Source organism: Homalodisca vitripennis, chromosome 4 (genome assembly GCF_021130785.1).
Source record: "Homalodisca vitripennis isolate AUS2020 chromosome 4, UT_GWSS_2.1, whole genome shotgun sequence".
NCBI lineage: Eukaryota > Metazoa > Arthropoda > Insecta > Hemiptera > Cicadellidae > Homalodisca > Homalodisca vitripennis.
In genome coordinates, this window is record NC_060210.1 from 185,555,961 (window position 1) to 185,574,891 (window position 18,931).

Genomic DNA, 18,931 nt, shown 5'->3' on the forward strand with positions numbered 1-18,931 from the left:
AACATCATTCCAGCCAGTATCCGCTTTCCCCGCATTGATAGGTGCATACCGTGTCTTGTGAAATGCCTGCGACCGATCCTATTGAAGTTTAGGACCTTCAAAGAATTTTACACTATGTGAAATGTTTGAAATGAAAAACAGATCCATACATTTCGAATAAAGGCTTGTTAAGGGCCACATCAAATCAGTCGATTCCCAGTGAGTGGCTGTTTTATTATAATCGCCCGTTGAAATAAGTCGATTCTCGGTGGCTTGGAGCAATGCGCGAGTCTATCGGTCTTGGAGAAGCCGCTAGCCGCACAAGCTATCGCTGGGAGCTATCAGATCATTACTTTTATTATAATCGCCCGTTGAAATAAGTCGATTCTCGGTGGCTTGGAGCAATGCGCGAGTCTATCGGTCTTGGAGAAGCCGCTAGCCGCACAAGCTATCGCTGGGAGCTATCAGATCATTACTTTTATTATAATCGCCCGTTGAAATAAGTCGATTCTCGGTGGCTTGGAGCAATGCGCGAGTCTATCGGTCTTGGAGAAGCCGCTAGCCGCACAAGCTATCGCTGGGAGCTATCAGATCATTACTTTTATTATAATCGCCCGTTGAAATAAGTCGATTCTCGGTGGCTTGGAGCAATGCGCGAGTCTATCGGTCTTGGAGAAGCCGCTAGCCGCACAAGCTATCGCTGGGAGCTATCAGATCATTACTTTTATTATAATCGCCTGTTGAAATAAGTCGATTCTCGGTGGCTTGGAGCAATGCGCGAGTCTATCGGTCTTGGAGAAGCCGCTAGCCGCACAAGCTATCGCTGGGAGCTATCAGATCATTACTTTTATTATAATCGCCTGTTGAAATAAGTCGATTCTCGGTGGCTTGGAGCAATGCGCGAGTCTATCGGTCTTGGAGAAGCCGCTAGCCGCACAAGCTATCGCTGGGAGCTATCAGATCATTACTTTTATTATAATCGCCCGTTGAAATAAGTCGATTCTCGGTGGCTTGGAGCAATGCGCGAGTCTATCGGTCTTGGAGAAGCCGCTAGCCGCACAATCTATCGCTGGGAGCTATCAGATCATTACTTTTATTATAATCGCCCGTTGAAATAAGTCGATTCTCGGTGGCTTGGAGCAATGCGCGAGTCTATCGGTCTTGGAGAAGCCGCTAGCCGCACAAGCTATCGCTGGGAGCTATCAGATCATTACTTTTATTATAATCGCCCGTTGAAATAAGTCGATTCTCGGTGGCTTGGAGCAATGCGCGAGTCTATCGGTCTTGGAGAAGCCGCTAGCCGCACAAGCTATCGCTGGGAGCTATCAGATCATTACTTTTATTATAATCGCCTGTTGGAATAAGTCGATTCTCGGTGGCTTGGAGCAATGCGCGAGTCTATCGGTCTTGGAGAAGCCGCTAGCCGCACAAGCTATCGCTGGGAGCTATCAGATCATTACTTTTGTATTTGTCATAAAAATTCGTCAATAAATTTCCAGATTCAATTAAAAACACTCCAACGCTCAAGGTGTTAAAAACTCGTTTGAAACGCTTTTTAGTGTCACACAAATTTTATAATGTTGACGAGTTTTTAGCATGTGATTGGGAGACTACCAATTAAAAAGACCTACTGAATTCGTAGCTGGAAGTGGGAATAATTGGTGAATTAATGGATGTAGGTAAGTTTGCAAATTGTATGTTTGAATGAGATTTCTTGTGGTGTGTATGACAAACGTTTTAGTAAGTAAAAATTAAAATTTTGACTTTTGCCATGCGTTGTATAATGTTCCGGCAATAAAAATCTGATTTGATTTGATAATTGCCTGTCGAGATCAGTCGATGCTTAGTGGGTGGGACCGGCGCGCGAACTTGTCGGTCTTGATGAAGCCGCACACGCTATCGCTGGGAGTTATCAGATTGCTGCCTTCTATATAATCGCCTTGCGAAATCAGTTGATTCTCAGCGGCCCGAAGCTGATAAGGCCGCAAGCCTCTCACGCTATCGCTGGGAGTTATCAGGTCATTGCTTTCATTAAAATCGCCTGGGAAGATAAGATGTACTTGCCTGGTGACAGTTATTGCTGAATTGATTAGTGGGGACTTTGTTTGTGCGCTTGCTTCAAGGAAAACCGACACTTCGTTTACAGAAATTGATAATTATAATCGCACGTGGCCGCCAGCAGGTGTTTATCAGCCCTGCATTTCTAAGTAGACGCTACTCACTTGAAAGGTTTAAAAAGTCGTTGTGGTGAAGGTGTATTGGAAGTGCTGACTTGACTTTTTGCCTGCATGACTTGCAAGTTGAATTACAGTAATCCCTGGGTATAGTTCTCTCTGTTATGTAATTTTTGTGGAATCACGTTTCCACTAATTATTGAAATCGTTGTGACTTGCGCATTTTCCACGATCACTTAGAAATTAAATAACAGCGTTATAGGGTTTTATAAACAACTACGTGACCCTTAGTATTAGAGTGATAAATTTGAAGACGGTTGCGAATCGATGATGATTTGATGCTTTCATACCCTGAATATTTTAAATGTAAGTTTATGTATAAATTAGTCTAAAAGATTATTTAAAATTTATTCAGGGATTTGGTGACTTGTTAGAAGGTGTAAGAGGAAAGATGTTTTTTTTTTTTTTTTTTTGCTAACCTCCTCTTTATGGTTGATACAATGACCCCAGCCTTTGATAATTTATGGCAAAAGACTGAGAAGGGCATGTCATGTTGCAGGTGCAGCGATGTCCGGTGACGGTGAGGGGGAGAAGACGCCGCCGCCGGCGGACGAGGACGAGGAGGACGATGACTTCGATGATCTCAGGGATCAGATCAACTATAACACCATCACATCGCTCGCGGCGCTGAAGGAAATTCTGGGTCACGACTCGCGGACCAGTAGCGATGACGTGTCGTGGTTCCAGCACTACTTCCTTCATCACGTGAACAGGTTACCGTCCAGGAGCCAGTATCCGGGACGAAGGCTCAGCGAGTGTCCCGAGGAGGACGAATCGGCGGCGGCTGCGGAGTCCGCGACCTCCGCTACGGAGACGGCTGCGACTGCCGCCGAAGACGATTCCTCCTCTTCGGAAACCTCCAGTTCCTCTTCGACGTCCAGCGACGATGAAGAAGAGGAAGAGGAGGAGGAGTCGAAGGCCGAGTCGAAAGAGTCTAAGGCCGAATCCTCCCCGACATCTTCCGCGCCCCCGACGCCGAAGAGGAACCCCTCTCTGACCCCAGACACCCCGCCACTCTCTCCCCGCACCCTGAGCCGCGGCACCTCCCCGCATTTCGATAAACGCTTTTTCGACTCCAGCATAATCGAGATGAAGAGTCAGGCCAGCTCTACATCCACGCTGGACAACGACTCCACCGAGGAGATCTGGGTGAGGAGGATCGACGCTGACACTGCCAGGCGGAAAAGGGTAAGTGTGTAAAGTTTACTAAGTGTGCTAGAAAATACTAGAAAATATTCGGGGTTGCTTTTGTAAAACGGATATGAATAAGTTTATTTTTTCATTCCAATACCATTATGACAACAGTGGTAAGGCACACTTTTAGTTACGATACTTATGTAATGTTATGTTGAAGTCTCGTTGTTAACGGAACTGAATGTAACAGCTGTGCTGGAAACTGGGGCGGGTCGAAACATGAGATGGTAGCGTGACAGTTTATTGGACAGGCGCTGGCGATACGCGTATGGTATCTCTCCTTTTACTGCAAGACCTTATTTTATTTCCTTTGGGCTAGCATATCTTAAAAAAAGATTTGTTCGGTATTGCAGTGTTCTGTAGGTATTTACAAAATGAATGTTTGTTTGTATGTCCTTTATAGACACAGAAACTGCTTGACCGATCATTATAACAATTTTTACGTATATGTATTACGTATATGTATTTTTTCACGTAGAAGGTTTATATGCCCATGTATGTAACTTATTACCAGGCGGCGCTGGTAATAATCAATATCATAGGTATTCTCAATGAATTGTGTCATGCTTCGCGCTGAGGCTGGATATGCCATCAATATTCTAACATGTTCCATTATGAGCTCCCCTGCTTCAGTTTTATATAAACTTCCATTTCAAACTTATCTAAACTTACACTTCAGTTTTATCTAAAATTTTACTTCATTTTTATCAAAACTTGCATCATATTTGCTTCCAGAAAATAAACATGATGGAATGAAATGGGTCTATACATCGTAGCAATGGTGGGAAGTTGGTCACACTATTATTTTGCAGTGTAGGCGAATCTGACGTCGAAACGATGCAGAATTCGTTTTAAGCTTCTTCGTAGCCTAATTTTGTTGCATCTATTTAGACGAACATGACTCCAGATTCCAGTCTCTAGGTGTCTGTGACAACGTCATATTCCAGGCGTTGAGATCTGATATCCCTAAAATAACGATATGTCACAAAGGTGAATAAAAATACTCATAATTAAATATTACAATACAAGGCAATGGTGAATGGAATTGTTATAGTTCTAAATTACATAATAACATTGCTTGGTAAAGTTATTTTTTTAATTGTAATTTTTATTGTATTTTAATTTCTCTCCTATTTTGAGTATATCATAACGGAGTCAAAGTTCTGATAGTTTGCTACAGGCAAAGCTAGCGATCAGCCTTTGATCTATGGTGGGAAACGTACAGGCCGAGAGATTCCATGTGGTCCTCGAGACGATGCGCAGTAGCCTACTGGTCATGTGGAGTGGAGGGGGAAGTCACGAGCTCAGTCTGTGAGCCGGACTCCCCTCCACCGCCGCTCCCCCTCCTTGCTACCCGCGGTTCCCCTCTCGCGCATCTAGGAGACCACATGGAATCTCTCGACCTGTACTGACGCTTAATAAACAGCCTACACGCATAATTTTATCGGCTTTAGTGATCTGCTCGGAACAGGTTAACTACTTAATCTACTTAACAATCTGACCACTGCATGCCGCTGATTGGTACACACATGGTCCCTAACGCGTAAGACGCTATAGAAGTGTTTGGACGTACTCTTGTTGGTTTTAATAATTTAAAATATACCTAATGATAGCCCAACAGTGTAGTTATATGTAAATCAGAAAATATGTTTCTATTATGTACATTAGAACCCAACTGTTCTTACACCACATGTCAAAGACCACGTTACGTGTAGGTATATATTGTGCCAGTAATACGTTTGCCAGCTAGATACTAGTACAATACAATGTTTTCGTGTTTCGTAAATAACATTGTGTTTCGACATGAAGAGTCAGTCTATAAGTAAGGAAACCTTTGCCCCCCTCCCCCCTCCTCCCTTGCGACAAGTGCTGCAAGGTTGCAAAGTAATACAGTCTTGAACAATTATGAGTTAGCCCTAAAGAAATTGTAGATGTAAATGCTTGGAAGAGTAAAAAATGCGCAAGTAAGGGAGATATGTAAATGCGTGATGGGAAGTCTGCAATGATTAAGGTACATGTCCCATATAATTATGATACGTACAATTCTCTTTTGTATTTTAAGACTACAAAGACTGTTGGATTCAGAAGAACTGCTCCCAAAACCAACAATATATCAAAGTCTACTGTACAAATAAGCATAGAAAAAGTTCGGAATAACGTCTTTGCGGACGATGGGAACCTATGCTCTATAGTATTAACAAATAGGGATTGTGGTTAGGTCAGGGTAGATTCACACCCACACACGCGCAGACCCCACTCACAGAGTGTAAGGGATTGGAACCTGATTAAATATCCGTCTTTAGTCGCCTAGTGCACTTCCCCAATTAAACCAGGATTATTTACGTATTTAATATTATCCTAAAGTGATTAGTATTATGTAGATAGTAAACATTATAATAGAGAAAAATGATACCAGACAACGTATAATTCGTCACAGAGTATTCGTTACTGAATAACACGGGACAGAAAACGGCAAGTGCCGGGCTGGCCCCAACCCTCTGCGCTCGTGAGTGTGTGAGTGCGTGCGACTACCTGGCTCCTCAACCGCAATCCTTATTTGGTCATACTATACAATATATGTTGCCAATGTGGTATGACAAATTCAGCATTTCATCAATAAGGACTAGTACAGAACCCAAGGACGTAGCCAGCGAGGGGGTCCAAGAGGTCCGGACCCCTTCAAATTTTTAATATTTTGAATGAGTTTTTTGTAAACTATTATTATTACTTTAAAAAATCAGTATACTGACATGTAGTGCTTAAAGATCGTTCTCAACAAAGAAACGGTTCAAGAACTTTTTAAGAAACAAAATGGGGCTTTACTCTCTGTCCCCTACGAAAAAATACCAGCTGTCTGGACCCCCCTATATGTTTTCTTTGATAATTGTGGGCAGAACCTTAAAAGAGCTACAACCACCATGGAGTCTAACAAAATGTGGGATATATAAAAAAAAACTAAATTGTAGTTGTCAAATTTAAATGTTAAATTAAGTTTTTATATTTATCTGTAACAGTGATGGTTATGTTTCATTAAGTAAAATATAAGTAAATAAAATATTTCTCCATATTAAGTTTTCCTTTAATAGATTTTTTAAATAATCTCAGAATAATTTTCGACTTCATCTTAGAGTTTAATTAATATTATGAACTAAATTCCTTTAGACGGTTCATTTAACATCTCTTCTTGTGTGATCAGAATTCAATTTATTATTCATTGCCAACAACTACTGTTGTTAAACAGGGTTGGATTATTGGATTTCAGTGTTAACCAATTTTGTGAAAAAAAAGGAATTTTAAATTGGGAAAGGACGATTCAGAGCTGTTCTTTGTTCTCCTGTATTATTCTCTACACCGTTGAATTCAATAGTCAACCAATTAACTGTCACGGCAATGCGCCCTGCCGGCTACCGCCCCTAGCGGAGGGTCAGTCAACTAACGGCCGTCGTAGTTCCGGAGCCCTCCGCCGAGCGCTAGTGTCGCATCGCTGTACACTCACATCGGTCAGTAAGTGTGCCATCGATTCGGTCAATTATTTAAAATCGCCTTACGTTGCGTGAGATCGCGGTCAGGTGAGGAAAGGCCGCGATGACCCGCCAGAGGGTGTTGACATTAGAGCCCAGCCCTCTGACCAGAACGGACTGTACCCGGCCGGGGGTTGGTTGCGGACGTGAGTGTACCGCAGGAACACATGGGGGCTGGGAGCTTGTTCCCGCTGCCCGTCCGTTCCCGCTGTTCCTTGCTTTGTTGTGTTACCAAAGGGAACAGGAACAGAGTGTCCGCCGAGGTTTGTGGAGAGAAACAGGCCTGGGTGAGCGACTCACTTTCACTTTGTATCTAATTTTTTAAGTAATCACATTTTCTTGTTTATAAATATACTATACAATATATTATAATATACAATCTATTGTATTTCACAACCAGTGTTTAATTAATGTTTGAACAGAAAAAAAAACGGAATTGTTACTGTCATAAACAATAACAAGAATGTTTAATACAGTATACTATAATATATGCAATTTTTATCCCATTAAACTTCATATACTCTACAATTTTATCATTGTGTACTGTAATGGATATGAACGAATTACTTTTTCTGTAATTATATGTACCTTTAAAATTTTATGTAGTATTAGCAGTACTTTTATAGGGATACTATATAGTAGTTCTCTACCGTTTTGTAAATACGACAAACGAGATCGTTGTCTTTAGATTATTGGTAAAACGCTAAACCTTGATTTTGTTCAAGTCTAATGTAGTATATAAACAAAACATTGGCTGTAAGAACATAAACTAAGCCCCTCAGTTGCGAAGAAGCCGTGAGTGGGGTTGTGATATAGGTGAGTACTAAAGGTAAAAGAAGTCAATGAAAGCGTAGTAAAAGGGCGAGTAAACCTAACGTAGAGGGGGACGTGTGGGGGGGTGGTTGGGGGTAGGGGTCAGTTGTGGTGATGGTAGCGAAGTGGGGGGGGGGTTATTTTATCATTCTTAGAGAGCTTGTCCGCCATATACCCCTAATGAGATCTGATAATGTTGGTGTTGGTTTATTACACATTTTACATAGACGCCAGCTGTACGATTACCCAGTAAACTAGCGTTTTAGCTTATAAAGGTGGTTTCCACATTTACAACAACTTCTCTATGATTCGACATTGAAAATTTGCTTATGCGTTTAGAATCTAAGGTTATTTTTTATTAATTGTTTCTTATTTCTCTCAGAGTGAGGTATTTATACAAACTCATTTAAGAACTAATCAATTTTATTGGCATGTTCTCGATTAGATAAAGATAGTGGTAATATTATGAGAACTTCGCTTCATCTGAGACGATCCTGAATAAAGTTGTTGCTATGTACAGTAATGATTTTTTTTTTTTTTTTTAGATTAATGGAATTTCACTTGTGTATGTTCTAAACTGAATTATATATTATAGTGATGAACAATTCCAGGTAATTTAAAATTGAGGAAATATTCCAAAAGAATTTTGTCGGCGACATTCCCAAAATTCATCAATTCCCGGGAATTTATATGGTAAAAATAAACCAATTATAATTATAATTAAACGGTAAAATAAATACCGTAAAAAGTAATTACATGGTTAAATTAAACTCAAAAAATTATATACATTATAAAATAAAACTGTAATTATATTTAAAAGCTCCTGGGAATTTATAATTTTTAAAGCGAAATCGCTCATATATTAATAAGCCAATGTGTTAACTGTGCGTTAAAATAAAACATGAACACAAGTATATGTATGAAAACTATTATGAGCCTATGATTGAATGAAAACATCCTTGTTAGAAATAAATAAATTTTTTGTATTCATTGTTAATTCTCCCATTGTTTATAAAAAATAATGTACTAAACGGTATGACAAAATTGGCAATTATTGGCCTAAAAATTACATAAAACATAAAGAAACTGTGAATTTATAAAAATACTTAGGCTAGTTTCTGAATATTTTAGACCTAGAATGTTCGAACATGAATTGCAATGAAACATTACTCGTTCAAAATTCTTGTTTGTTTATGCTTGAGTTTCTAATAATGGTTTAGGAATCGAAATCCATTTTGTTTTACAAATTCCCAGCATATTGGTTATTAAGGAAATATATGCATGGAACGATAATTCTTGGATAAAATATACAAATTTATTTAGTTAATCTAGTTTTAAGATTTTTTAACTGTCAGTGAGTTTATTGTACTATCACTAGTATAAACGAATACATTTTCCAATATAATTTTTATTTTGTGCAAGGCCTTTCTGAATCAAAGATTCCATCATCAAGCACTTCACAAATTATCAAATGTATACATTTTTTAAATAATAATTAATTTTATAATAATATGGTAAACAATTTGGAAGTAGGTTAGCCAGTATAAAATATTTAATCAGAATTACGTTTTAATAAATTGAGATGAGAGTAAAACTGAATTTTGAATTGGTCCGTCTTCATTATTAATAAGTTTTTCTTGATTTGTGTTAATGTAAAATGTTTCCCAAGCATTTAAGTGTATTGTGTTAGTAACTTCTTTTAATAATCGTAAATTTTTATTAGAGATTGTGTGTCCAGATTCAATACAGTGATTCGCCATAGCAGATTTTTCATTTCTTCCATGTTTTATATGTGCAAAGTGTTATTTGAATCGTGTCTTAATGTTCCTTTTAGTTTGGCCAATGTACAATTTATCACAGTCGTTGCATTTAATTTCATAAATTCCTAATATTTGTGATAATTTGTTGTTTGTTTTATAAGTGATAGATTTTGTTGTATGCTTTTTTAAAAATTTTCTGCAATTGATTTGAAATGTTACTGTATGTTGTACAGATGAATTCTTGTTTATTATCTTGAAGTGGTAGTAATGTTGTTCTGGATTTTCTTAATTTTCTTTTGATTGATTTGTGAAGTATGTTGTCAATAAGTTGTGTAACCGTTAAAAATAGTAATATATTTTATGTAGTTTAACTCTTTGTTGTAGCCTAGTTATCGATAGATAGTGGTGTGTATTCAAAAGTGTCAGTAAGTGTTTAAAACATTCAGAATCTAAAAATTTTCACAAATTACAATAGTTTTGGCCCATATTGCTATATATTAAATGAATATTAAACGTAGAATTTCCGTGATTCTTCAAAACCGACTAACAGATCACCAACTGTTAAAATCAATACAAACACGAAGTAATTACATATACCATATTTGTTCAGTGTACGCAGTGTCACGACTTTTAATATAACTAACGTGCGAAAATTGTCATAATGTTTGTCGAGATGACCTCTAGAAGTCTGGAATGACCACTATCTAATTCTGCTAGGTCAGACATACCTGTCACCCGTCCCTCCACTTGGGTGAATGAAAAGACGTCAATAATCTGGGCACCACACCCTTCCATATCATTGTCCACAGCAGATAGCCAATTTGTTTAATTGTGCGTGTGCTTTTTTTTAGTTTGAATTATCAAGGAATCAAATGGGTTAATAACACCCCAAATGTTTAACTTTTTGTAGATGATACTGTTTAGTTTTTATAGACTATAAATATATCTGAACTCCTAAAAAAACTCCTAAACTGCGCCTAAAAATCTATAACTGTGCCAGCAAACGAGGTACGGAGACTAGAAGTCTTAATTTTTTTGCCAAATAAATATTTTTTTTTATTTTATTGGATAACCTAATTTAGATAACCTTGCAAAGTGTTTTGTTTGGATTATTTAGTTTAGTGTTGAAAGTATGTTGCCTTTTATGTTCACTTCCCTTAAGACACCCCCCCCCAAAAGAAAAAAAAACAAATAGTCATTTCCTCGAAAAATTAAGTGTTTAAAAGATGGGAACCAGGCAGTTTTTGTAACAAGTGCAATAAAAAAATGAAAATTTAAAAATGTGGATTTTTTGTACTAATACACATTAATTACTTCTACCGCAAAGATTAGCATGTTTTTTGTATTATTTATGACCTAAGAAAATAAACATTTTATTAAAATATAATTTAGCTCTATATCATATTTTTTTTAGTTAATTATTCTTAAGGAAAGTATACTTTTATAAATTTAAAAACTGCCATTTGCTCCAGCCATCCTTCATATAACTTGTATATCGTTATGTCCAGACGGTTTTCTTCGGTCCTAATCATAAGATTCTCATAAATATTGGTTGAAATAATTACAGCTCTGTTGAATGGTCAAAAAATCCTCTGTTTCAGAAAAGATATCCTAATGAGCTAAGATTTCATTTTATTTAAAAAATTCCATCCAAAAACGGGTTACACTACCGTCATTTTTATTTTTATTTCTAAGAGTAGATAAAAATGGCTCTCGCAATACTTTACGTACAGTATTTTTTAACCATTTTGATACTTCTCGTTCCTTTTTGAAAATATCGGAGTGTAGGAGTGTAACATCCAATGTAATCTGGATGGTGGAATCAGAAAGGTCTGCAAAATTGTTAAAACACAGATCCCGTGAGGGTTCAGTCAGCTGTTTCGCACCTGGACAAATGGAATATATGTGATGAGAAATGTGGGACTTCAGTAGGCTGTCACATCGAACCATACTAAGTATGACTTTGCAACTTCCACAGCAATAATTGGACTTTGAATGGACTACCCAACCAAATATTATAGAAGCTTAGTGGTATTTCAAAACCGACCTGATGGTATCAGCGGAAGTTACCAAAGACCTTTCTTCTACGTCACTACACATTCAATCCATGTAGGGGTACTTTGGTAATATCCGGAGGCCGCTCTGTCCCTATCTACTACTTGTTATTACGCGATATAACTCGGTTTAGATTGGGTTATCATAAATATGCTAGTAGTAGTGCCAAAGTTAGAGTTAACCTTTATGAGCGCTCAAGTGATCTGAGCTTGAATTTAGGTACTTTCTCAAGGGATGTTTTTCTTTTTTCACCAGAACTGCAGGTGCCCCCGACCCCGCACTGTTGGCCAGGAGAATTTTCGAGCGACACTTTTCCGACCTCAGATCACGTGCCAGATCGTTGGACGTTGGACGTCTGGGATGTTATCTTAGGTCTGTAAAGTACCGATTGGGAATTCCCCTGGCTAACGTTGTAGATTCAGTGGCGCCTTTGGCGCAACCCCCCGCTTCTAGCAGAAAAAGAAAATTATCCTCGAGATTGTATCTAAATTCAAGCTCAAATCACCTAAGCGCTCGTAAATTTGTAATTTAATTTTTTATATTTATAATGCGTGCGCATGTAATTTACCTACTTATGTAGCCTAATAACAAATATTAGATAGGGACAGAGTGGCCTCCGGATATTAACAAAGTACCCCTTCCTTCAACGTCACTACAGATTCAGTTAAAGTAGGCTTAGCAGTAATACTAAAAAGGAATAATGCCCTCCTAAGTCATGGACTATGTCTGCCCAAGTCCAACCCAGTAGGCCATTAGAGAGTTCCAACCTTGAGTATATTTTGTATCTCTGCTCATCCAAGTCTTCTATAGAACGTAGTTCGTGTCCCATAGTCAGCTTTAATCGACAGCATATACGAGTCGTATAAACATCAATATTTTGGAGAAAATCGTGTCTATTCTTTGTATATTCGAAAATTCCCACCAACAACTGCAACATTTCCGTTCTTAATTTTTTGAAAAGGAGCGTTACACGCGGAATTATGGCAGAAACCGTATGTATGTCTCAGAAAGGATACCAATACACATCTGTTTTATGTGACTGTAGGTGTGACGTACAGGGGAGGGGGGTTGGATCAATGAATTTGAATCTCTATCTCAAGTGCTTTCTTCAGTAGTAAGCATTGATAGTTATACAGGGTGTTTAGTAAAAGTGTTCCAATACATTGGGATTTTGTTCTACACATAAAAACGAACAAAAGAGTTCATATGAACGTATGTCCTAAAACCTTTAGTTTTCCGTCTATCTGTCTGTATGTATTTTTTTATTTAAAAAAATATATCTTTTGAACCAGTTATGAAGTTATGAATCGTGAGAACTTTATTAACCTTTGGTAGATCCTTTTTAAAATAAAATATTAACAAAATGTTTTTACCCGTTTCTAAATGGCAAGCGTTTAAATTATTCCATCAAAATAACCACTCAAACCCGACTAACGTCCTCCATTTTGAAAGCAATTCTCAAGTTTCATAACTTTATCTTAACTGGTTCAAAAGATATATTTTTGTAAATAAAAAAACACATACAGACAGATAGACGGAAAACTGAAGGTTTAGAACATACCTTTACATGGACTACTTTTTTGCTTATTTTTATGTGTTGAATAAAATCCTAAAATATTGAAACTCTTTTACTGAACACCCTGTAAAACTGTTTTGCGGATGGATAATAGTAAATTTGTTTCAATGTTTTAAACTTTAGGTTCTTAGAAAAGCAATTTAAAACAAATCTTTAATAAACTAAAAATTAGCCCATATACTTTAAAGTAAAGTAAATATGTCTATTTTAAAGATAATGGATAAAAAAATAAAATGTTTACGCTTAAATAAAAAATGGTCTGACCTTTTGATAGCAAAGCGAAAGTTGTTTATTTTGTGTATTGTATGTAAAGTTGATTGTGTGTAGAGTTCGTTGTACATACACATTGTTATTGGATTGATGTGTGCGAAATATGAGAAAGAATAACAAGCGAACGTGTGTACACGCGATGACGCACGCAGAAGACAAATTGGTAGGGTAGGGTTGCACGGCGAGGCGAGGTAGAGCTATTATCTAATTGTTAACCCGCCTACGTGCCGAGTTGCAGAACTACGTACCAGAGCAACTCAATTGTTATAGTCGCCTATCAATGGACAGGTATTTCTAGGTATTGCGCAACAGCTATGAACAAATCTCTTTAATAAACGTTTCTGTAGACAGCTATTCCTAGATATTGCGTCACAGCAATCAACAAATTTCCTATACAAGGTTTCAATGGATAGGTATTCTTAGGAATTGCGTCACAGCGAAGAACGAATTTCCAATACAAGGTTTCAATGGACAGGTATTCCTAGATAGTGCGTCACAGTAATCAACAAATTTCCTATACAAGGTTTCAATGGATATGTATTGTTAGGTATTGCGTCGCAGCGAAGAACGAATTTCCTATACAAGGTTTTAATGGACAGCTATTTCTAGATTTTGCGTCACAATAATTAACAAATTTCCTTTACAAGATTTTATTGGACAGAGCTATTCCTAGATAGTGCGGCACAAAAATTAACAAATTTCCTATACAAGGTTTTAATGGACAGCTATTTCTAGATTTTGCGTCACAACAATTAACAAATTTCAAATTTCCTATACAAGGTTTTAATGGACAGCTATTCCTAGATTTTGGGTCGCAACAATTAACAAATTTCCTTTACAAGGTTTTAATGGACAGCTATTTCTAGATTTTGCATCACAATAATTAACAAATTTTCTTATACAAGGTTTTTTAATGGACAGCTATTCCTAGATTTTGCGTCACAACAATTAACAAATTTCCTATACAAGGTTTTAATGGACAGCTATTTCTAGATTTTGCGTCACAACAATTAACAAATTTCCTATACAAGGTTTTAATGGACAGCTATTCCTAGATTTTGCGTCACAACAATTAACAAATTTCCTATACAAGGTTTTAATGGACAGCTATTTCCTAGATTTTGCGTCACAACAATTAACAAATTTCCTATACAAGGTTTTAATGGACAGCTATTCCTAGATTTTGCGTCACAACAATTAACAAATTTCCTATACAAGGTTTTAATGGACAGCTATTCCTAGATATTGCGTCACAGCAATCAACAATTTTCCTATACAAGGTTTCAATGGACAGGTATTCTTAGGTATTGCGTCACAGGGAAGAACGAATTTCCTATACAAGGTTTTATTGGACAGCTATTCCTAGGGCAATGTGTCACAGCAATGATCAAATTTCATATATAAGGTTTTATTGGATAGCTATCCCTAGGTAATGTGTCACAGCGAAGAACATCGGAAATTATTTACCGCTGCGAAAGGAAGATGTGGCAGCAGTTGAAAGTTATTGTTCTTCACTTTCAAAAATGCTATTTTGTATAAAAATTATTGATCCAAAACGTAAATTTCTCGAAATAATTTTATTTCATTTTGCATTTTTTCAGTTCACTAATTAAATAAGTACGAGTAATTAAGTGTGAGTAATGAAAAATATTAAATAAGTTAATCAAAATCCGTTAGTAGTAATGTCCCACAGTTCTTTCGGTATTAATTGTTACGCAGTGAGTTAAAAAAGTAACAATTAGTGTGAAATTAAAAAGTGTTGCGAGTCAGCTCGAGGCAGTTGGTCATTGTTTACAGCTGCTCGGGCAGGGGCGAGAGGGTTACAAGTGTGGAGGTGTCGCCTCAGGGGTCGATACCTCGCGGCCGGGTGGCCCACTTTACCTCTAACAAAGAAGAACTTTATTAGAGTTCCAATCTATATCCCCTTTCGCTTTTCAGCGTCGACAAAGTTCGTATACGATAGTTTTACATGTCTGGGTACTTTGGTATTGTCCGTAGCCACTCTGACCCTATATACTGTTTGTTATTTGTCTATACAGCGTGTAACATGGTTTGACTTAACAGCTGTACTGTCAAATTATGGGCCGTTTATTTTGCATGTGTAATACAAAACCTTCCATAAAATAGTTTTTTCCTTTACAGATTTAAAAAAATGAGGTATCGTTAGAAAGAAAAAGTTATGTTAACACTTTTTTGTCTCTTGCAACAATTTGATAAAAACAGTGGCTTTGTAGATATCCATGTAAGAAAAATTTAATGGCTAACTAATATTTTTTCAGATATAATACCTTTTGACACGGTGTGTGTCAAGTAAAAATGCAACAAAATACTAAACAGGTGAAAATCGTAACTGATTGATCGCTGTATAGCACAACTTCCCCCACTAATAAAGGCCATTTTGTAACATGTTTCGCAAACATTTGTTATTGTAAGTTAGAAAAAAGGTGTCAGGAACCAGAGGTTCAGGGGTCGCACGGCTATTAGAAATAAGTAGTTCATAATACAAATTCTCTCATACTTTCTATTCTCGATCAACCCATGTTCTATCGCTGTACTAACTATTAAGCCTATTTTCTTTTCGGTAGTAAACCTTGTTTTTTCCCAAATTAATACCTGTAAAGGACAAATTCGACTTCCTTCAAAAGGAGGTCAGCCCTTTGACTGTAGCCTGTAATAGTCGAACCGTGGTGGGAAGGGTGGTCTAGGAAAAGCGGGGAGAGGGGTAAGTGGGTTAAAAGTAGACACGGAGTCGATATTTTCCCTCTCCGTCTTACCTTTATTCCAAAGCACGTTCGCCTCCTCTGTTCCAATTACATTACAATAATTCCTTTTATTCGAACTTTGCTGTTCCCCTGTAATTTACAAGACGAAAAGTCTATCAAAGTTAGAGACGTGGAAAGTTATGAAAGTTCTCAGTTCTGATGTTCAATAACTTTCTGCTTTCATTTCTTTCCCATCTCCGTTTTAAGTGGTCCGCAATGGGGTTTCCTACTTTGGGCCCTAACGGAGAATTTTTTTTAATTTTTAAACGTTTTTTTTCTTCGATTGGAAGAATGTAAATTAACTTTCCAAAACTTGACTTTAATAATTGTATTCAGAAGAAGACTCTGTGTAGTATTAAGGTTATCTAGTTCCCCAACCCTTAGAAATCGATTCAACAGAGTATCAAACATTTCAGAACGTAACGTCTTACAAGTGCATTGGTTCATTGCCAATGGCGCAGTGTAGTGGGTACGGTGGTTATCGCGAGATGACCGAATCAAGCAACGTCGAGCGTGGCTGCTGCTTGGATGGGTGGCCGCTGAGCGATCCTGTCCTTGCAAGCAGTCCACTTGCCCGGCCATTGGTGATGGTTTGGATGTCACCATTAAGTCGTTGGACCCCAGGTGAAGTGTTACTGGAGGGCTTCTTAGCCCTAACTTTGTCTGGTAAAACAACACATTTAAAATGGGGAAATTACTTTACTTTCATTACCCATGTTGTTGACTTACTGAAAATTGTTATATGGTTGTACTCAGTTTGTTTACAAATTTGTTTATTCTGCGATATTCTCGTTACTGTCATGGTTGCCCATTTTAACAATGGGAAATTGTTAGATTTTAATTATTATTACTTTACATTCATCCCAAAATCATTGAATTATTCCTTGGACCTGTGTATCAAGTTTCAAGTCTCTTGAAGCTTTCCTTCAACAGTTATACAGCTGGTCAGACAGACGACTATATGACTTTGAGATGCATTTATCGAGTCTTTATTACTATTATTATGCGTGATAAAATTACGGCTACATAACCCTAACCTTAGTGTTGAATTTGCATTTAGTTTATAATATTTGAAAAATATTAGTAATAGTAGGATCTATCGTATTACATAAAATATAACATTATGCGTTTTGGCTCCATCTAAATCAAATGTTAAATGCGTCACGGGCCTCTAATTCATTTGTTCTCTCCCTTCTAAGTACCCAACTATCAAAGTAAGTAGAAACGTCGCCACGAGCATCCAAATTTTAATTAGTAAATATTAAATATTTGTTTTTTCCTAGATATTGTCTAGGAACTAAATGCCGATTTGGATACAACCTGCACGTAACGTAGCTGTGGTGGGAAGAGTTGATTCTATGTTAATGTTGAGTTTAGCTCCAGTTCACCTTCCTCTTAGCGCTTTTGATGACTCAATGAGAATTACCTAGATTACACTAAATTTTGTAATGTCTCTGAAGTCGAAACGATTCAATTTCAGCTTCTTCGTAGACAACCTTTTTTGGATCTCTTCAAAAGGACATGGCTCCAGATTCCAAGAATGAAGTCAGTGGCAGCGTCCAATTCCAGACCCTGCACTAAGAGGAAGGTGAACTGGAGTTGAACTCAATATTCACATACAGACTGGTTTTTCTTGAAATCGATAAAGGAATGTCTACTAAGAACGAAATCGATCATTAGCCACGCTATTTATGGTGGAGGGCTAAATGGGAAAAGTATCAAAAGGGTTAAAATTTAAAAAGATAATTCTTTTAGAAAAATCGTACATTATTGTTAGTTTGGCACGCTTGATCCAACCGTCAAACGCATACATAAATGTGTCTATGACACATACATACACCAGCGACTATGTGGCGACGTGCAGTCTCCTTATCTAGTTACCTGACTGTGGTATAACTGTTATTTATGTGTCTGACGTCTGTCTTAAGTGTGTCAAGTTGAGAAAAATGTGACATGACGAAAGATTATAGTTGAATATTAAACCCTTTACATAACTCTTTCTTTGCGACCTTCACCAAAACTAGCGTTGTTAACAATAGAATTTATCCCTTCTCTTCAAATTCCTCTAGCAATAAAAAAAAAAAAAAAAAAGTGTATCCTTATACAACTACAACGCAATAGGCGCCGCACATACACGTTCGGAGGTTGCTTACTTATCTTAAAGGCTACAATGTTTTCGTGCGAATTCACTTAAATGAGCTTTGCCATTGAATCAATACAATGCTCAATGGGATTGATATAAAAATTTATTACTTAATTATGGTAGTATGGTACTATACGGAGGCCACTAGGTTCCTATCTCGATATAAGTAAGTTTACTTTGGGTTATCATAAATATGTTGCTAATAGTACCTAAGTTAAAGTTAACCTTTACAAGCGCTCACGTGATCTGAGCTTGGATTTAGGTTTCAATTGTTTTCTTTTCAATATTGTATACTACACAGTAAACCTCATAATTAAGGTTTTAATTATCAAATTTTAGGTTAGATACTCCTATCATTAGGTAAATTTGTTAGAAGAATAAGAAGCTAAATGAAGAGTGAACTTTGGTATTATGGAGACCATTCTTTTTATACTTACTACTTACTCGTTATTACGCAATATAAGTAGGTTTTAGACGGGTTTCTCATGTGTTACTAGTAAAGCCAAAGTTAAAGTAAGCTAAATGAAGAGTGAACTTTGGTATTATGGAGACCATTCTTTTTATACTTATACTTACTCGTTATTACGCAATATAAGTAGGTTTAGACGGGTTTCTCATGTGTTA

General features: G+C 37.1%; 1 protein-coding gene across 1 annotated transcript in view; it reads left to right on the forward strand.

Moving 5' to 3' along the window:
• The first annotated feature begins 2,710 nt into the window (after positions 1–2,710).
• The window catches only part of LOC124360751 (5'-AMP-activated protein kinase subunit gamma-2), a 436,057-nt gene continuing 419,836 nt past the window's right edge, over positions 2,711–18,931 (forward strand). Inside the window, exon 1 of the mRNA XM_046814625.1 lies at positions 2,711–3,401. Coding sequence (XP_046670581.1) covers positions 2,721–3,401 — 681 coding nt within the window. The 5' untranslated portion in view covers positions 2,711–2,720. The remainder of the gene's footprint in view (positions 3,402–18,931) is intronic.